Source organism: Drosophila simulans, chromosome 2R, assembly GCF_016746395.2.
Source record: "Drosophila simulans strain w501 chromosome 2R, Prin_Dsim_3.1, whole genome shotgun sequence".
Taxonomy (NCBI): Eukaryota; Metazoa; Arthropoda; class Insecta; order Diptera; family Drosophilidae; genus Drosophila; species Drosophila simulans.
The window spans coordinates 14818784-14836985 of NC_052521.2; the positions used below are offsets into that span (position 1 = coordinate 14818784).

The window sequence follows — 18202 nt, forward strand, 5'->3', positions numbered from 1 at the left end:
CCGTCCCCCTTGAAATTGCACAATATTATGACGTGTGATTTTGTTCTCTTTTCTCACCATCCAACTATCTGAAGTACTTGGAACAACTTATCAGTTAATACTGCAGTAACCCCCCACAGAGCTAACACATTTCATTTACAACTTAAGCCCTTCCAATAAAACAGCGATTATTTTCCGATTATATATAGTTATATATGTATCTTTTAATATTTGAGGCATGCATTTAAAATGTAGAACTTATGCTAAACTTTAGAACGCGGCCAAGCTAAAACGTGTCATACCAAAAACATTTTTTCACGGAAGCAAACTTTGTCTTAAATATTTTGATGAGAGATGATTTTTTAAAACCGTACAACGGTTTTAACGTTAGATTATGAAAATATATATATATCTGTGCGAACAGCTCAATTTAAAGCTAGAGGGCCGTTTCGCCCGGATACTTCTCGGGAGAAGTAATTAGCAGCTTTTTGGTGCGCGAGTGCTCCTCCTGCAGATTCTCCATGTTTTCCTTGTTATCGGCGTCAAGGTTTGTAATTAGCGCAGACTTTAGGGGTGTCCCCGCCGATCGCTTCCTGCCGTTGCTGTTGCCAAAGGGTGAGGCTAAAGTTGGCTCATTTCCGTCCAGGCAGTAGAGCAGACTGGGGCTCAGATCGGACTCGTCCAAGTCGTCGATGTCCTGCGTGGTGCTGGCTCCACCGAAATCATCCGACCGACTGGCAAACGATAAATCAGCCGGACTGGCGGTAAGGACACTGCGCGTCAGCAAATACTCCCTGGGTATTATAGAAACAATGTCAAAACTATACGCAAAATGGATCTCTGGCCAACACTCACTTGAAATCACTGGATAAGGCATTTGAGGGCTTTGAATCTTCATTGCTGTTGCTACTGCTGGTCGTACGCTCTCTGGGATTAAGGAGAGCAAAGCTCTGCTGCTGCCCTAGGATATCCGCATATCCCCCCAGAGATGTGGCATCCTCACTGTGCAGCGATGGTGGCTCCAGCTGCTTGGTCGGCGTGCCACCAATCGAATCCGGCTCATCTTGCTCGGCAAAGCTCAGATTTAGCTGCTTGTCGCCATTGCCAGCTAAGGCGGTAAGCAGCATCACCGGTTTTCGGGATCGGGGAGTCATAATAGATTCCTACAATGTAAAACAAATATGTTGTAATTATCATAACATATAACAATTGATTTTCTGGGATTTTCCAAGTTCTTCTTACGATATTTGTTATCATGTAAGCATTACTACGTTAATAGATTTCAAACGCACCTGCATGGCCTTAGGCATGCGTTGGGTCGACTTGGTGATGGGCGACATGGAACGGCGACCCATATGCAGAGCTGGTGTGCTCGTAATGAGATCCATGTTGCGATATACGCTGCTCTGTAGTATCTGCTGATAGCCCAGGCTCATGGCGGGCAGCTCGTTGGAGCTGCCATTGTTTTCCGAAAGTGTATCATCATCATCATCCTCATCCACCGCCCCATGATGGTCGTCGTCTTCATCGCTATCATCTACATCCTCGAGAAGTGGTGCATCCGCTGCCAATGGGCAGGGCTTGCCTTCTTCGCCACTGGGACGCCTCCTGAGCGTGGCAGAAACACTTCGCACTAGTCGTTTGGTTGTCTCCGGCGTACTGAATGGGAATCTGAGATTACCCATGCTAACGCCCTTCATCAATTTTCGGGTTATTGATCTGCCCATATGGCTGCTGCTAGCTACCATGGTACTGCGGCCCTCCATAATGGGCGTCAGTGCGCCGTCGTCCTCGTCCTCTGCGTTCACCTGTGGCAGGATACTTGACAGATTAGGCTCCGACTTATAGCGCGTCGATTGCTGGACGGGCGTAGAGGGATTCGAGTACTCCTCAATCTCCAGCAGTCGGTGCTCGTCCCAGGCAACGCTCTTCTTGTCAATTAGCTGCTTTGCAACCGCTGACATGATCTTCAAAGGCGTCACGCAGCAATCGGCATCGATCTCATCCAGTTCTTGGCCGGGAACAGCAGTTGCTCCATTGCCAGAAGGTGATTCTTTCGATTGCTGTCGACTAACTGGAGCAGAGGTACTACCGCTGGTCGCACAGCTAGAGCTGCTGTCCGATGACGATGATTCGATCTTGAGGGAAGCAGATGAGATGGATTTCTGAAGCTGATGCCGAGTGTTAGTGGACAGGCTGACGCTGGTGATGGTCGATGAGGTGGGTGTGGGTGGCGTGGGGCTCTGAAAAAGCACCCGCATCTTGGGCGGTTTCACATGCGACATATTGGGCGTCTGGCGAAAAACATGCGATGGATTACAAAAAGGCATGCGGTTAGTTAAACAAAACACAGCAGTAGGCGCAGTCCAAATCCACGACTTACCTCGGATCCACTAGCCAAATGAAAACTGGGTGGCACTCTTTTTGGAGTGCGCGACATGAGACTCTTGTGGAAAATGTGCTTCTTAATGGAATCACCCAGCGACTTGGCACTCCGAGTGGCCTCGTTGTTCTTCAAACGATTCATTACCACCAGTTGCAACGGCGTGCCTAACAAATGAAATTTGATTAATTGATAAATCATAATATTTTTTAATAATGTTAACTTTTTCTCAAAAATTACCTCGTTACTATGTGCAAACTTAAACATTGGCTAAAGATTTCTTACTTCCGTAATATTAACTATATTAATTAGATTCAAGATATTATGAACCTTAATTCAAGTAATTTTGAAATTACTAGCAGAGGTATTTAAATCATAAGACCCAGAGGTAAAGGGCATTAAGGCATTAAATATATAAAGTAATTTACCCTGCCCATTTTGCTTGTTGAACTGCTTAATCAGACGCCTCTTCTTAGATGACTCCGGCATGCTCTGGATATGGGCATAAAGTTGCGCCAGCTCCGTGTCCGTATTGTTCGTATTGGTGGCCGCTGCAGTGGCGGCTCGGTCTACAAAAGTGTACACCGTGTTGACCGTCGAGACGTCCGAGATGGACTCGTCAAGCGTTTGTTCCGGCGACATGGTTTTCTTTCTTTTGCGCTCGAGAAAGTACGCCCGGATGTCGGTAGACAGCTTTCCAGGCACCTCGAAGATGTCCAGCCCGCGGACGATCATATAGGTCACGATGCTGGACATTTTCTTGGCCTGGTAGTGGAGGACCTCGGGTGGCAGTTGCCTTGGGCAAATTAGGTGGGGCGTAAAGAGAGTGGCCAAGTTATCGGCGCTCATCTTGTTGCTCTTCTCATGCTTGGCCACAGCATGCAGCATCTCAATGATGTGCTGAAGGAGTTCACGGTGTTCTTCGGGCAGGAGGAGAAGTAGCAGCTGCACGGAGTTGAGGAGATGCTGTTGACGCTCAGCAGTGGCCATAGTCTGACCATTGAGCGCCTGGCAGAGCGGGGCTATCTGGAGATGCGCTGGATAGTGGGCATCCGTAAGCAGCGGTTCTGGAAGTTCGGATAGAAAACCTTTGAAAACGGTCGCGCAATCGTGAGCGGAGAAGCCCGCAAGTTCCAAATTCAGTGGTTTGTCGTGCTGGATGTGCATCCGAAGTTCGTTTTGCCGGGACACCGCGCCAGCCTTGCGGAATAGGCCTTCCTGGGTGAGATCTGCAACAGTGGATTAGTTAGAATGAACGTAATTTAAAATCTTCAGCGAACTTACTCTTCTCCAGCATTAGGAACTCCTTGAGCTCTTGCAGATGCATTAAGAATCCCGGATCAATCTGCTGTTGCAGTGTCTCTGTGGGACTATTACCCACGGATTTGCTGCCGGAGCCGGCGGCACAGGATGTGGCAGCTGCTCCATGTCCCAAACGATGTTTTTTAGACAGGCGGTTCCACTTCTTCAGCTTGCCCTTGTCCTCGTAGACGATCTCGTGACAGGGGAGATCGAACCTACATATATAAGGGAGTCGTTAGTAATGTGGTGAGCAGCCATATACCAACGTGATCCATCTTACTCATCAGTGTTGAGCTCCAGTTCAAACGATAGGTGCATGCGCACCAGGGATTTGTATTTTTCGTAATTGCAGCGGCGCATGCGCGTGGCCAGTTCGCGATCCCTGAAATCATTTAGGTTCGCATGGTCCGTGTCCATCGTTGCTTCCATGCAATCTGTGTGTGTATCCGTCGAGACTATCGAGTAAACACTGTATATATCCACGAACAACCACAACAACAACAATAATAACGACTGCCACCGGATAAGGAAAATAACAACAACGTTTGGAAGGACAATGACAAGTTCGTTTCGTTAACCCGAAGGCTACTCCTTTCACTTCTGTCCGTAATGATTCCCTTTCGAGGAGTGTTTTATAGTCGAAGGTTTGTTGCGCGAGCATATAACTCCGCATTTATTACATTTATCGCGAATTTTAACAGCTAAAATTGAAAATTGAACGAGACGCTACATAACCAGTGTGACCGCGGCTAGAGCGCCAAATTAAGACCTCTCGGGAGAAAATCGTACGAGCTGATCTGGTAGCACAATTACGTATTACGTTTTTATCTTTTTTTTTTTACAAATTTGTGCCATTCTTTATACAACTATTTATAAATTCAACAGAATTAAGATGAAGTTGTCCTCTGAAAACATCTGTTTTGATGATTCTAAATTCAAAGAAGGAAAACACACCAGAGCATTGCCAGAGTTTTACTCTCTTAGTTATTGCCACCCTTACCAGACTTTTAAACGGTAACGAAAAAATGGTACTCAACACTGCATTTTTGGCAAGTTTTGTTGTTTGATCGCGCTTTTTGCAATTAATTTAATAAACTGTATTAAAATGGTTCTTATTATGCGTGTTTCCCCGCCGGAACATGGTCTGCTGTATACGGCTAACAATATCAAGCTGAAACTGGGCGACAAAGTGGTGGGCGAAGGCACCGTATACATTGCCCAAAAGTGAGCGCTTTAGAGCTTTGCCGGCGTCTGGTATTGCTCTCTATTCTTTAAAATTTTTTAAAGTAACTATTATTTCTCGTTTCTAGCACGCTATCATGGCAGCCTACTGAGTTGGCGGAGGGTATATCTATTGAGTGGAAGCAGGTTAGCCTGCACGGTATCTCTTCGAATCCGAGGAAGTGCATCTACTTCATGCTGGACCACAAAGTCGAGTGGAACGGCGTCTACGGAGATCCACCCCAGCAGGCAGTCAATGGTCGGAATGGCGGTGGTTCGGAAGCGGAAGTAGACGAGGGAAATGGCAGCGATGAGCACGATGAGGACGACAATTTCGAGGATGCCGTAGACGAGCAATTTGAAGAGGTCACAGAGTGCTGGCTTATGCCGGAGGACATTCACACCGTAGACACTATGTACAGTGCCATGACGACTTGCCAGGCCCTACATCCAGATTCGGCAAACAGCGATTCGGAAGACAGCGATCTTATGCAGGATGCCGGTGGCTTAGAGGATGATGCCATGGAGGAGGATGATGCTTTGACGCTGGGACGCAACGGCGTGCAGAATCTCAGTTTGGACGACGACGACGAGCGATTCGAGGACGCTGACGAGTGAAGCATAATCTATTTAAACATCAATATCCCGTTTTATACCAGATAAAGTGTACGATATATATGTATTGGATTAGATTTTGGAGTAATAAATAGAACGCGGTAAGCGCGATTAAAACTACGGGCTTTCCTTGGCGTTTTCCTTATTACGAGCGATTTCTGCCTCTAAATCCTCTTCGCTAATGGGCTGTGACAGCTAAATAAATAAAATTTGTTATTTATTAGGTGTACTTCGAGCATCTCTATTTACATACAGCTTGAGCAACATCCGGCAGGAGAAGGGCTTGTCGGTAGGGATCGCCGTTGGACGGCACTTTGTCGTAGTTCCAGTAGGTAAAATCCTGAAATACTCCAGTTAGCCGCAACTTTCGGTCGGAGGTATCGCTGATGGGCTTCTCTGTTTCTTGCAGAACTAATCCTCGGTATCCTTCGGGCACTTTTAATTTCTCCCCCATTAAAGGATATCCGCGCAAGGCGTTCGTCAGGATTCCTGGGCCGAATTCGGTTGCTTCACGTGTGTAGTTGTTGAAGCAATTTTCCACATTCGCTTCCCCATCGCCGTCTATTTTAGCCGGCAAGTAGTGCACGTCTAAATTCTTTCCCTTGGCAAAGTTCTTACCATTAAAATCTAGAGTAATTGACATTGTTACTTTTTGCGCAAAATAAAAGGTAAACAAAAACGCCGCCAAAATGTGTTTGTTTGTTTGCGTTGGAGAAGGTTGGTTCGAGTCAGAGCTAAACTCATCGATTTAGTAACCGATAGTCAATAGTAGTTTAATTCAATAGTAACAATATAACATCAACCTAAACTTAAATTGTAAATCAAAGCTTGTAGATTGTAACGAGATCACTGTTTACCGTCATTGAAAAAGTTTTCATACTATTTTAAATTTAGTATCCGTTTACATACGTACTACAATATGCTATGTTTTCCATGATTATTACCACTAAAAAATCGATAGTATAAGAAAGTAATCGATTTTTTACCCAACACTAGACATTGTTCCACCACTAATAAAAATGGCGTTCGAAGTTGTAGTTAAATTTTTATGGGAATCCGTAAAACAATAGCGCGTGAGGCCGCGGCAGCATAATTCGCGCACTATCAAGCGTTCCGTGAACGAGTAACTGTGTGGGCGTGCGTTGTTCGCAGAGTTTTCGTCCGATTTTTAGTGAACTAGAACAATACAAGTGTGCCTCCTTTGCTTATTATTGCAAATTTTAGTACCACACACACTCGCATACACATCGATAGCGAAGGAAATACTAGTGCGAGTAAATAGTGTGGCACCCATACTGGAGCAGCGACTAAATTAAAGTTAATTAAACACAGTGGTATTTCATTTAATGCAATTTGTGAAATAATAGAGTGGCAGAGGGAGAGAGACAGATCGAACCCGCTCCCGCTCTCCCCTGCAGCATGCGTGAATTGCGTCCGTGTGTGTGTGCTTTTGAGAGAGTGAGCGAGACATGTGCGTGTGAGGTGCAGCAGCAACAACAACAGCATCAGCAAAACAATTTCGGGTGAGTTTTTCGTGAATATTTTGCCTACCTGAACGATTTCCTACCTACGCCCTCGCTTTTGGGTTGGGTTTTTGCACTTGGGGGGAAAATACACACATTATCTCTAACGAACTTACTAATAATACCCATTTCCATTTGTTATCTTTGGATTGCAGCCTATAAAAAAAAAGCAAATCGGTGTTATTATTTATATACAAATATATCTATGTGCGTGTGCCATGACACACAGCAACAAACGCAAAAACTACAACAATTGCAACCGTCAAGGCTACCGCAACAACAGCAGCAGCAGCAACAACAACAACTGCAGTTACCTTCGGCAATGAAATTACCTCTCACCGCCCTCACCTGCTCCTCCTACACCTCCTTTGCTTCCTCTCCTCCACCTTCTACTTGCACTTCTTCTTCTTCGCTCTCCGTTCGGCACTTTAACGACAACAACAACTACAACAACATGCCCGCGACATATAAATAATCAATACACAAAATAAATCCATTTATTTTTATACAAACCAAACAATATCAATTAAAAGTCGGAAATTATGAATAAATTGGATTACCCACGTCGCAATGGTACACACAAAGTTCGAATAACGAGTAAGTTTGCTGGCAAAAACAATTGTTAATAAAATCCACTAATATATCGCTTTAATTACAGTATTGTGTGCTAGAAACTTGGCCCGCAAGGATTTATTTCGTAAGTATTTTAATATATATCTCATTTCCTTAGTGCTTAACACTTATCAGTCAAAAAGCTCTAAATTAGTTCCGAAAGCGGAACTTCCGGTCATCGAAAGCATGAAAGTTTCACCCTTTTCTTCTTAATCGTTAATTATATAAAATATTTAATTTTATAGCAAGAAATTCCTTTAAACTATTTACCCAGCATGTCTTTTGCGTAATCACTTATTTTCGTAATTTGTTCACATGATTGGGATAGTTTCTTGACTCACTTTTGGTTAGTTACGGGAAATTTGGAGCAGTTGGCGTTCGCCAGACCCAGCAAGCTTTGTTTTCGCGTTTGGTTTTCTTTTCGAAAACCATCAATTACGCACCTGTTTAGCCGTCCAATCGAAACACACATTGTGGTAAATTAAAGTTTTGTTTTATTTGCGGCGCTTGTGGTGCTGCTGTTTCCTCTTCTTCACATTCATCTATGCATATGAGGTATCGCTAAATTTAGCACTTCCTTTCTTGTCTACTTTCATTTTTATACAAATTGCGGAAAAGCCCCACCCCCCAACGCGCCCATCAAGTCGAGTGGGTGAGTGCGAGCGGTGCCATATCTGAGCTCTTTTCCCATATTTTGTTTAGATATAACAAAAGTGATTATTACTAATTTGCTTTCATTGCGACTCACTCACTCGCTCGTCCACAAATACAATCGCACACGGCATATGATTTTTCTTTCTGTGTATTTGTGATTTATTATTCGCTTTTTTCACTTCTTGTCCATTTTTGTACACTTGGTTGCACTTAAATCACGCGCCACGCATTGTTCAATGTGCTACTAAAAAAAAAATAAAACAAATTCGATGTACCTTATCCGTGAGATTCCAATAGGGGGATATTTGGGTTTCCGAAAATGGGTCTGTGGCCGCTGGTGTCACATCAAATGAATTGTTTATTAATGCTAATGCTTGAATTCCGTGGTTGACTACAGAATATGGCGCATTCATTTGTTATTTTCCCTCTACTACCATATACTACATAGTATATACACCAGTAGTTAGTTCTTCATATTTTATCGATTCTTTGCGATAAGATTTTAGTTAAAACCAGCGGCGCTTACGGTCATTATAGGGAAAATCCATAATGGGACTTTCCGATATTCGTTATTGTGAGTAATGTAAAGTTTTTTTTATCATATCAAGTTCGAAAATTGTGGAAGTAGTGTGCTTTGAATTTTCCTTTGATTGCTAAAGATTCAACACACTTTCTAGAGAGTTCAGATAATCAGATAAAGCATATAGACGAAAGCATGATATCGTTTCTGGTAAATCGCCGAGCTTGTGGTGCTTACAAGGTTTCATTGGGACTAACTCGTGCTTATAAAGGTTTAACAGAAGTAAAAAGCCTTCAAAATGCCGTACGACCTGGTAATAAAACCGAAAATATCAAGCTGGTAAACATATTCCGAACTTCTAGCATACAAAATGTGAAGAAGAACCAACTAATTGACGCTGAAAGCGTTATTCCATTCTTAATGAGGCCAGCCAAACCTTTGCCGATTATGAAAGAAGGATCTGGAATCGATTGTAACGACGATTTGCTGTCGTCTGAGCAAAGAGCCAAAAAAAGGGAAAGCATAAAACAATCCGAGGTAGATTGCCCCAAATTTCCAACCGAGAAACTTCCGCCCACAACGAAATTTCCTATTAATGAAAATGCCAAGAAGGTTTTAGATCCAGCCGACCAAAAAGAACTCGAGGCCGATTTGTTAGAGAGGCTTAAAGATATGGCTAGAAGAAAGAAATCTCGGCTGGATGAAAGAGTTGACGAGCTGAGGGATAATTTTATAGGCCGGAATTATGCTTCTCTACAAGGAAGAACTATTGTGACTGTGCATGCCAAGGAATCAACTCCACCGAAAGGATCTGGGCCTGCCAAACCGGGAGGCTCACCTCCACCCAAAAATGTTTCTGCTCCGCCGAAGGGCGGTTCTCCGCCTGCCAAAAGCGGCGCTCCACCACCCCCAAAGGGGCCACCGCCCGGAACTCCACCACCGCAGACGAAAACTACTTTTGGACCACTTGCTGATGCTGATCGAATCTTTACCAATCTATACGGACGGCACGATTGGCGATTGAAGGCAGCTATGAAGCGCGGTGACTGGTACAAGACGAAGGAGATCATAGCCAAGGGTGACAAGTGGATAGTCAACGAGATTAAGACATCTGGACTGCGAGGACGCGGTGGCGCCGGATTTCCCAGTGGACTTAAGTGGTCATTTATGCATAAACCGCCTGATGGAAGGCCCAAGTTTCTGGTGGTCAATGCGGATGAAGGCGAGCCCGGAACTTGCAAGGATCGTGAGATAATGCGCCATGATCCACACAAGCTGGTAGAGGGATGTCTCATTGCTGGACGGGCTATGGGTGCCAACACTGGTTTTATTTACATTCGCGGGGAGTTTTACAACGAGGCTTGCAATCTTCAGTATGCCATTATTGAGGCCTATAAGGCTGGCTATCTGGGAAAGAATGCCTGCGGTTCTGGGTTCGATTTCGATCTTTATGTGCAACGTGGAGCAGGAGCCTATATTTGCGGCGAGGAAACCTCTCTCATTGAATCCCTGGAGGGCAAGGCCGGTAAGCCTAGGAACAAGCCTCCCTTTCCGGCCGATATCGGCGTCTTTGGCTGTCCGTCTACGGTGACCAATGTGGAAACGGTGGCCGTGGCTCCCACTATTTGCCGGCGTGGTGGCAATTGGTTTGCCAGCTTTGGACGTACCCGAAACTCTGGCACCAAGCTGTTCAATATCTCTGGTCATGTTTGCAACCCTTGTACCGTCGAGGAGGAGATGTCTATGCCAACCAGAGAGCTTATCGAACGCCATGCTGGTGGAGTGATCGGGGGCTGGGACAATCTACTGGCCATTATCCCGGGTGGCTCCTCCACTCCCTGCATTACCAAGGAGCATGCCTCGAGTGCGATTCACGACTACGATGGGCTGATGGCAGTGCGTTCGTCCATGGGAACGGGTGCCTTGATTGTTATGAACAAGGATACGGACATTATCAAGGCCATTGCCCGCTTATCGGCTTTCTATAAGCACGAGAGCTGCGGCCAGTGCACTCCTTGCCGCGAGGGTCTCCACTGGGTGAACATGATCATGCATAGATTTGTCACAGGACAGGCGCAGATTGCAGAGATCGATATGCTGTTCGAACTGACGAAGCAGATCGAGGGCCATACCATTTGTGCCCTGGCCGATGGTGCTGCCTGGCCGCCCCAAGGACTCATCCGAAACTTCCGTCCGGTCATCGAGGAGAGGATCAAGAAGCGGGCGGCCGAGGACCAAGCTAAAGCTGAAGCACTCCAGGCCGAGCGTTTCCCTTGTCAAACGGTGACTCCTTGTCCAGAATAAAGCGTGCCAGTTGCATCAAAACCGCCCGTGTTTTATGTGTATGTGTACTTCGAACAGCAGCCGTGGCATGCGGCTGACTTCAAGCTCCGCTGACTCTGACTACCGGCTTCCGTCCGAGTGAAAGTGCAGCCAGTCGTTAACTTCCTCGCCTTGTCGACTGGGCTACGAAATTGTGCCACGTAGCGTTAAGCCAAAGGGGGTTGAACACATTGCCATGTTGGCCCAAAAGCCGGCGGCGAGTCTGTCGGTCGCCAATCCCCCCCTTTAGCTTTCTTCATTCTTCTTTCTCACTTTTCAGGCAGCTCAGGCGTGAAGCGAGGAGGAGCTGGTGATATTGGGTTATGCAACTGGGCTGGTGGGCGGCGTTTACTTGAATGCAATATCAGCTATTGTTAATATACGACCAAATCATGGTCCACGTTATCGTTTCTGGTGTTGCTCAAAAATTGTTTTAATCGCCGAGTTCTATTATTAATTCTAAACCGACCAGCGCGTTTTCAGCATTCTTGTGCAATCAATCTAATATCACATTTTTTTTTGTACTATTTTTATTTATTTTTATACAAGGCAGATTAAAATAATGTTTGCCTCAAGGGAATAGGAAATAGGCCTGTTGGATAAACGATAAATGTATGTGTATATGTACTATATATCTTTTGGGGAATCAAACATGCGCTAGTACTCGTAGACTTTTTCTAATTTAAAGGCATGTTTGGAATCTAAGAAATCGTATTGCATCGGAAACATAAACACACCTTTAACTTCCATATAGAGTGCTTTTCAGTTGTGCTGCTGTCTACCTACCAGTATGTCTTCCCCCACCCGTCGTATGTTCTTTCTTGCATAAAATCAATCAACAGCTGCCCGGCGACGACAGGCGATGAAGAAGTGACAATGTGCCCTTCTCGAATTACCTGGGCGAGTCCAGCAACGGGTTGATGGTATCCTCACCAGCTGATGGCAGAAGGCCTGCATATGCTCTTGCTCCGCATGTGGCCGTAGCCATGACAACAGCGTCAGCCTTGAGATAACGATTCACGAATGGATTCCGATACAAACATGGGTGTGCGAAAAAACCTAGTTGTGATATCTACCGGGTTATGAGTCAGTGGCTGTCAGACTGGGAGGGACTGGTTGAGTCTAGTCCAGTCCGGGTGCGCATAAATCACCGGCCCCGGCTCGATATTGTAGTTCCTAATTGTTTAATTCAAGCGGAATGTCGAGCGCTTAATTTGTCAAGATTCTGGGCATTATCGGTGGCCGACTAAGACGATAAGCAAAAGCGATGCGACAGCGGGGGTTCCTATTTTAGTTCTGATAGCGGAGATTGGCATATTACGTCCATTCCTCCACATGTCTAGCAATGTGCTTCCATATCTCTATCTCTGACTAATGACACTTGACCGCATTCACGTTTGGTGCTGGTCGGGATGTAAACATTTTCACTCATACGTTCCTCGGATTCAATTGACATTTCTTGCCCTTTATGCTCAAAACCAAAAAAAGTGGAGGAAAAGTTCCCCCTTGATTGACAGCCGAATTCTTATTATAGAACAACATTCAATATGTGACATTTTTAGACATTTCTTTGTAGTCCACCTAAATGCATTTTATATATTTGTAAATGATTAAGAATTGATCTATATTTTTAGTTAGTTCTTAGATAATTAGATGGCACCTTATCCGTATGGATTAAAAGGTGGTGTGGTGGGAATCTGCGGCATTGATCCTGGGCGCGGATTCCATCCTCTGTGGCGTCTCTCGTCGAAGGGGGAGGCATCTCCAGAAGATAAGATCGTGCAAAGAAACAGGGCCAGCAGTCCCAGCAAATGAATCCAGCTAGAAGGCATTGCGATGCTTTTGCTTATGATTAGCTCTCATGAAGTGACCGCGTTTATATAGGCCTCAATTAAGTAGGGGCTTCACAGTGCCAAGCCGATAAGGTAAATCGAATAGGGAACTCACACTCAGGGGGAATTTGTTCTGGAAGATGTTTAATCTGTTTCGACTCTCCTGATGTCCGCCATCCCTACATCTTCCAACGAGGAAAAGATAATGGTGGGTGTTGGAGTTGGAGCCTCGGTGTATATCTGAGGCACCTGCAAGCAGCCTGGCTTGATCTGCAAGCGTTGGGCAAAGCCCGGATGGCGATGGCTATATCCGTCCGTTTGAGCCAAAATCAGCAGCAGCGCAAGAACCATTAAGTTAAAGCACTTCATGTTGTAGGCAAATAAACAAGGCTATGATATTCATGCACCTTTAAATAGGATCAATTTGTTGGAACTTTCGTGTGCATTAATGGTTTGCATTTCAAATATAACGCTTTATCTGTAATCATCGGTGTCAAATAGATCCATTTTCCATTCTGTAATGATCGCTGACAATAGAGAGTTAACATTATTAACAAACAAATTTTAAACAATTTATATTTGATTGGTTTTGCTCATTTGAATTATATTTCTTTTGCAGGTCTACCCGATCCCTTTGCTAAGGTGCAGGTGGATGGAACTGGGCAGGTGTACTCAACGGAAATCAGCAAATCCTCTCTGGATCCGAAATGGAATGCACATTACGATTTGTTTCTGGGCATTGGGGATGCCATTACGATAACTGTGTGGAATCAGCGAAAGATACACAAGGGCAGTGGATTCCTGGGCTGTGTGAGGATACCCGCGTTCAACATACAGAGCCTCAAAGGAGCTGGGTGTAAGTGAATCCTATATCGACAAATTGACTTATATTTTCACAAACAATCATTTCTTTAGTTCAACGCTTGGATCTGGGAAAACTTTCGCCGGATGACGATGAGCTTGTGCGCGGTCAAATCATCATTTCGTTGCTCTCGAAGGACGGACCCAGTAGTGGCAATCCTCTGGCCATTGTAGGACCCAGTGGCGATGTCCGTGGACCGTCGGAAGATGACTCCTCGGAAGATAGCTTGCCAGAGGGTTGGGAGGAGCGACGTACGGACAACGGTCGAGTTTACTATGTGAACCATGCCACCAAATCGACTCAGTGGGATCGACCCAGACAGCCAGGAGTAGTTGGAGGCAGCCACACCACTTCACCACAGCAACGGCACAACACGCACAATGGCAACAGCGGCGATCGACAAGCTCCGGCTGGGCCAACACGCTCTACAACCTGCACGAACCTGATGAATAACGGCCATCGCAGCCGGGACTTGTCTGTGACGGCTTCGGATGAACGTAGACACTCTACGGAAATACTGTCCAGCGTGGGCAAAGAGAACACGAGCCCCACAACGCCCGTTTCGGCCACCACAACGCCTGGCAAAAAAACATCCTCATCGAACTCATCTTCTGGAGGTGGTCGCACCTTGGAGCAGCGTCCGACAAACGAACCAGCAACACCCACCAGCAGTACGACATCGGCGTCGGTTCGCCTGCACAGCAACGACAATCATGTTAAAACACCAAAGCACCAAACGAATGGCCATGCTCCGCCAGAGTGCACGCCTACATCCCCCACGGGTCAGCAGAACTATGTAAATGGAAATGCTCAGAATGGAAGTACCAGCGGAAATGGAAGTGGCCAGGCGGCGCAGCCCCAGAGTGCTAGTAACGGATGGACGCAAGAAGATGCCGCAACGACTACTTCACCTTCAACCACAACCACTCCTCCCAGGCATAGTCAAAGTCCGCCAACTCCAAATATATCGCCGCCAGCTTCAGTGACACCCTCTGCAAATGGAAATGTGCACAGTCCGAATGCGAACAGCACACCAGCCGGAAGCGGAGGAGGAAGTAGATCCTATACAGCTGCAACGCCCGGTCAGCGCTCACAGCGTAGGAGCTCGCGGCAACAAGGTGAGGAGTCCTCCACGAGACGACGCTCTTCACGAGGCACAAGAAATGGGGGCACATCTGGCGGCGGAGGTGGAGGTGGATCCGGGCAGAGGTACGCCTCGGCAGCCATTGCAGCTGCCAATCAGGCAGCACGACCATTTTTGGATCTGCCGCCCGGCTATGAAATGCGAACCACGCAACAAGGGCAGGTGTACTTTTATCACATACCCACTGGTGTTTCCACGTGGCATGATCCTCGCATACCACGTGATTTTGACACCCAGCATCTAACGCTAGATGCTATCGGACCATTGCCGAGTGGTTGGGAACAGCGAAAGACGGCCTCAGGAAGGGTTTACTTTGTGGACCACAACAATCGAACCACACAGTTTACGGATCCACGGCTAAGTGGCAGCATTTTGCAAATGATTCGACGCGGAACCGTACCACCATCCGCTGCAAATGCTGGCACACCTGCTCCACCATCGGCTACTCCTGCTACCCCCGCGGCCGCAGCAGCAGTTCCACCACAGGCGACGCCGGCGAGCAACGCAACTCCAACGACGCTCACAACTACAACAAACCCGCCCCATCGGATTGTTCCGGATCTGCCACAGGGATTGCTTGAAGGCGCCGACCTTTTGCCCAAGTACCGCCGCGATTTGGTTGGCAAGCTGCGGGCTCTGCGCACGGAGCTGCAAACGATGCAGCCGCAGTCCGGCCACTGCCGTTTGGAGGTGTCACGCAACGAGATTTTCGAGGAGAGCTATAGACTGATAATGAAAATGCGGGCCAAGGACATGCGCAAGCGTCTAATGGTTAAATTTAAGGGCGAGGAGGGTCTGGACTATGGTGGCGTAGCACGCGAGTGGTTGCATCTGCTTTCCCGCGAGATGTTGAACCCGCAGTATGGCCTATTCCAGTACAGTAGGGATGATCACTACACGCTGCAAATTAATCCAGACTCCGGTGTGAATCCCGATCACTTGTCCTATTTTCATTTCGTGGGTCGCACACTGGGCATTGCCGTGTTCCATGGTCACTGTCTGGATGGTGGGTTCACTACACCCTTCTACAAGCAGCTGCTGAACAAACCGATTACGCTTGGTGATATTGAAGGCGTGGATCCGGAGCTACATCGCAGCCTCACCTGGATGCTGTGAGTGAAATACATTTAAACATCTAGGAATTGTTTATATTATCATTGCATTTTAGGGAGAGCAACATCAGCGGCATCATTGAATCCACATTCAGTGTAGAGAACAATAGCTTTGGTGCTCTGGTGGTGCACGAACTGAAGCCTGGCGGTGCCTCCATTCCTGTGACGGAGGAGAACAAACGCGAGTATGTCAAGCTCTATGTGAACTATCGTTTCATGCGCGGCATTGAACAACAGTTTTTGGCTCTGCAGAAAGGTTTGTGGTCGGATTTAGCTTTGTCTTAACCTTAGTAATAAATGCATATCTTCCAGGTTTTTGTGAGCTTATACCCAGCCATCTCCTAAGACCGTTTGATGAGCGCGAACTGGAATTGGTCATTGGTGGCATCTCTAGCATTGATGTCAACGACTGGCGGAACAATACGAGACTGAAGCACTGTACGAACGAAACGACGCAGGTGTTGTGGTTCTGGCAGGTGTGTATGGCTACTTATTAGCGATTATTTTAAAGATTATTTAACTTTATTAATCAATGTTTTACACTTCTCAAGGTGGTCGAGTCCTATAGTTCTGAGATGAGAGCCCGGCTGCTGCAGTTCGTGACGGGATCATCGCGAGTGCCGCTGCAGGGCTTCAGAGCGCTACAGGGCTCCACGGGAGCGGTGGGACCACGACTGTTTACTATTCACCTGACTGCCGACGTGCCCACGCAGAACCTGCCCAAGGCGCACACCTGCTTTAACCGGATCGATTTGCCGCCCTACGAGACGTACCAGCTACTGTGCGACAAGCTGACGCAGGCCGTTGAGGAGACCTGTGGATTTGCCGTGGAGTAAGATCCAGAAGAGACACTGTGACCCTCACCTGATCCACGCATATGCATATACATAGACACCTTTAAATATATTTAATGCACATTATAAAGAAACATATATCAAGGCGATTTGAAATCAAAATTGTACTGACCCTGGTCAAGATGATAAGTTTATATTTTTATTTGTTTGTTGATGAACTGCTCCCCGTAGCACTGTTTAATCTTGTGTGCTGCGTATTTTGCAGTTAAAAATTTAATTTAGCGAGTATTTACTGACTCATCGTATACATAGTTACCAAGTGCATACATATATATAAATATATATATGAGTATATACATTTTCACACCCCCAAACAAACATATACATATATATATCCTGGCCTTTGTTTGTTTACGTCGTGGCGCGTGTTATAAATTGTAGTTTAAAATATTACGAAACCAATTATACATACAATTATACAAGATTATACATATATCATAGTTGATAATTAGGCATAAAAACAATTTTTAATTGTAGGCATTGGACGGGCAAATTTTCGTGCTTTTGTTTAATTTAGTACATTTTTGATGTTTATTGATTAGATTTTGTACATTTATAAAAACCAATCGGACCCATTGCTAAGTTTTTGATTATTCTTTAAATAGTCCTTTGACACACTCATCGACTTACCCGCTCGCATATTTTATAACTATGCGAGCAAAATGATTGCCTACCCAAAAATATGAGAAAAATAAGATGTAAAACAAAACACTTGAAAAATTACTCAATCATAAAATTAATTATTTTTTACGTTTTTAAATAAATGCAAATTATTTAATTAAAGTCTTATTTTAATTTCAATTATTGCCACACCGCCAAATCAAAGCTCTTAAGGATCAAACTTTTATATACACGTACGTTCTTAAATCATATTTACATCAGTTTTTAATGGAAACGAATTGGACAAATTTCTAGAAGGTGATATTAGTAAAAATTTTATCTGACTTTAATTAAAACGAAACAATTGGTAGCTATTTAAGAACCCACACCCAGCCTCCCATTCCCGATACCCACCAACCCTCAAAATGTAGTGCATATGTGAGATCTATTACTTTTTTATTGTAAACGAGGATTCAACCCTTGAATTTAAGCAAATAGGAGTAACTCTTTCAAAATACAACACAAATCGATCGTTAACTCTTTAGCTTTAGCGAGGTCTAGAAATCAAATTAATAAGGATTCTAAGGCAGAAATTCTGCGCACATTGACAAGGACTCTGCTCCATTAACCAAAAGGGATTAAAAATAAATGAGCCTTAAGTAATTGT

At 45.4% G+C, this 18202-nt stretch overlaps 7 protein-coding genes across 7 annotated transcripts; 3 read left to right on the forward strand and 4 right to left on the reverse strand.

The window, feature by feature from the left end:
• Positions 1–175: 175 nt before the first annotated feature.
• Positions 176–4570, reverse strand: LOC6734947. Its single transcript, XM_016181687.3, has 7 exons — positions 3945–4570; positions 3647–3879; positions 2791–3591; positions 2363–2529; positions 1272–2273; positions 835–1142; positions 176–773 (listed from the first exon to the last, which is right to left on the reverse strand). The coding sequence occupies exons 1-7, from the start codon at positions 4091–4093 to the stop codon at positions 416–418; spliced, it is 3018 nt and encodes a 1005-aa protein (XP_016028253.1). The 5' UTR covers positions 4094–4570; the 3' UTR covers positions 176–415.
• Positions 4571–4663: 93 nt separating this feature from the next.
• LOC6734949 (methylosome subunit pICln) lies at positions 4664–5620 on the forward strand. The gene is made up of 2 exons (XM_002081910.3): positions 4664–4888; positions 4975–5620. Exons 1-2 carry the CDS (start codon positions 4770–4772, stop codon positions 5501–5503), a joined length of 648 nt encoding a protein of 215 aa, XP_002081946.1. The 5' UTR covers positions 4664–4769; the 3' UTR covers positions 5504–5620.
• Positions 5546–6267, reverse strand: LOC6734950. Its single transcript, XM_002081911.4, has 2 exons — positions 5754–6267; positions 5546–5695 (listed from the first exon to the last, which is right to left on the reverse strand). Exons 1-2 carry the CDS (start codon positions 6141–6143, stop codon positions 5618–5620), a joined length of 468 nt encoding a protein of 155 aa, XP_002081947.2. The 5' UTR covers positions 6144–6267; the 3' UTR covers positions 5546–5617.
• Positions 6268–6471: 204 nt separating this feature from the next.
• LOC6734951 (E3 ubiquitin-protein ligase Smurf1) lies at positions 6472–18198 on the forward strand. The gene is made up of 8 exons (XM_016168346.3): positions 6472–7023; positions 7179–7620; positions 7682–7720; positions 13583–13819; positions 13879–16081; positions 16138–16337; positions 16394–16557; positions 16633–18198. The coding sequence occupies exons 2-8, from the start codon at positions 7566–7568 to the stop codon at positions 16915–16917; spliced, it is 3183 nt and encodes a 1060-aa protein (XP_016028254.1). The 5' UTR covers positions 6472–7023; positions 7179–7565; the 3' UTR covers positions 16918–18198.
• Positions 8955–11134, forward strand: LOC27208645 (NADH dehydrogenase [ubiquinone] flavoprotein 1, mitochondrial). The gene has a single exon (XM_016184202.3). The coding sequence runs from the start codon at positions 9005–9007 to the stop codon at positions 11111–11113; it is 2109 nt and encodes a 702-aa protein (XP_016028255.1). The 5' UTR covers positions 8955–9004; the 3' UTR covers positions 11114–11134.
• LOC27207521 lies at positions 12761–12963 on the reverse strand. The gene has a single exon (XM_016183202.3). It carries the CDS (start codon positions 12961–12963, stop codon positions 12793–12795), a length of 171 nt encoding a protein of 56 aa, XP_016028256.1. The 3' UTR covers positions 12761–12792.
• LOC27208133 lies at positions 13099–13351 on the reverse strand. The gene has a single exon (XM_016183751.3). It carries the CDS (start codon positions 13330–13332, stop codon positions 13108–13110), a length of 225 nt encoding a protein of 74 aa, XP_016028257.1. The 5' UTR covers positions 13333–13351; the 3' UTR covers positions 13099–13107.
• Positions 18199–18202: the final 4 nt, after the last annotated feature.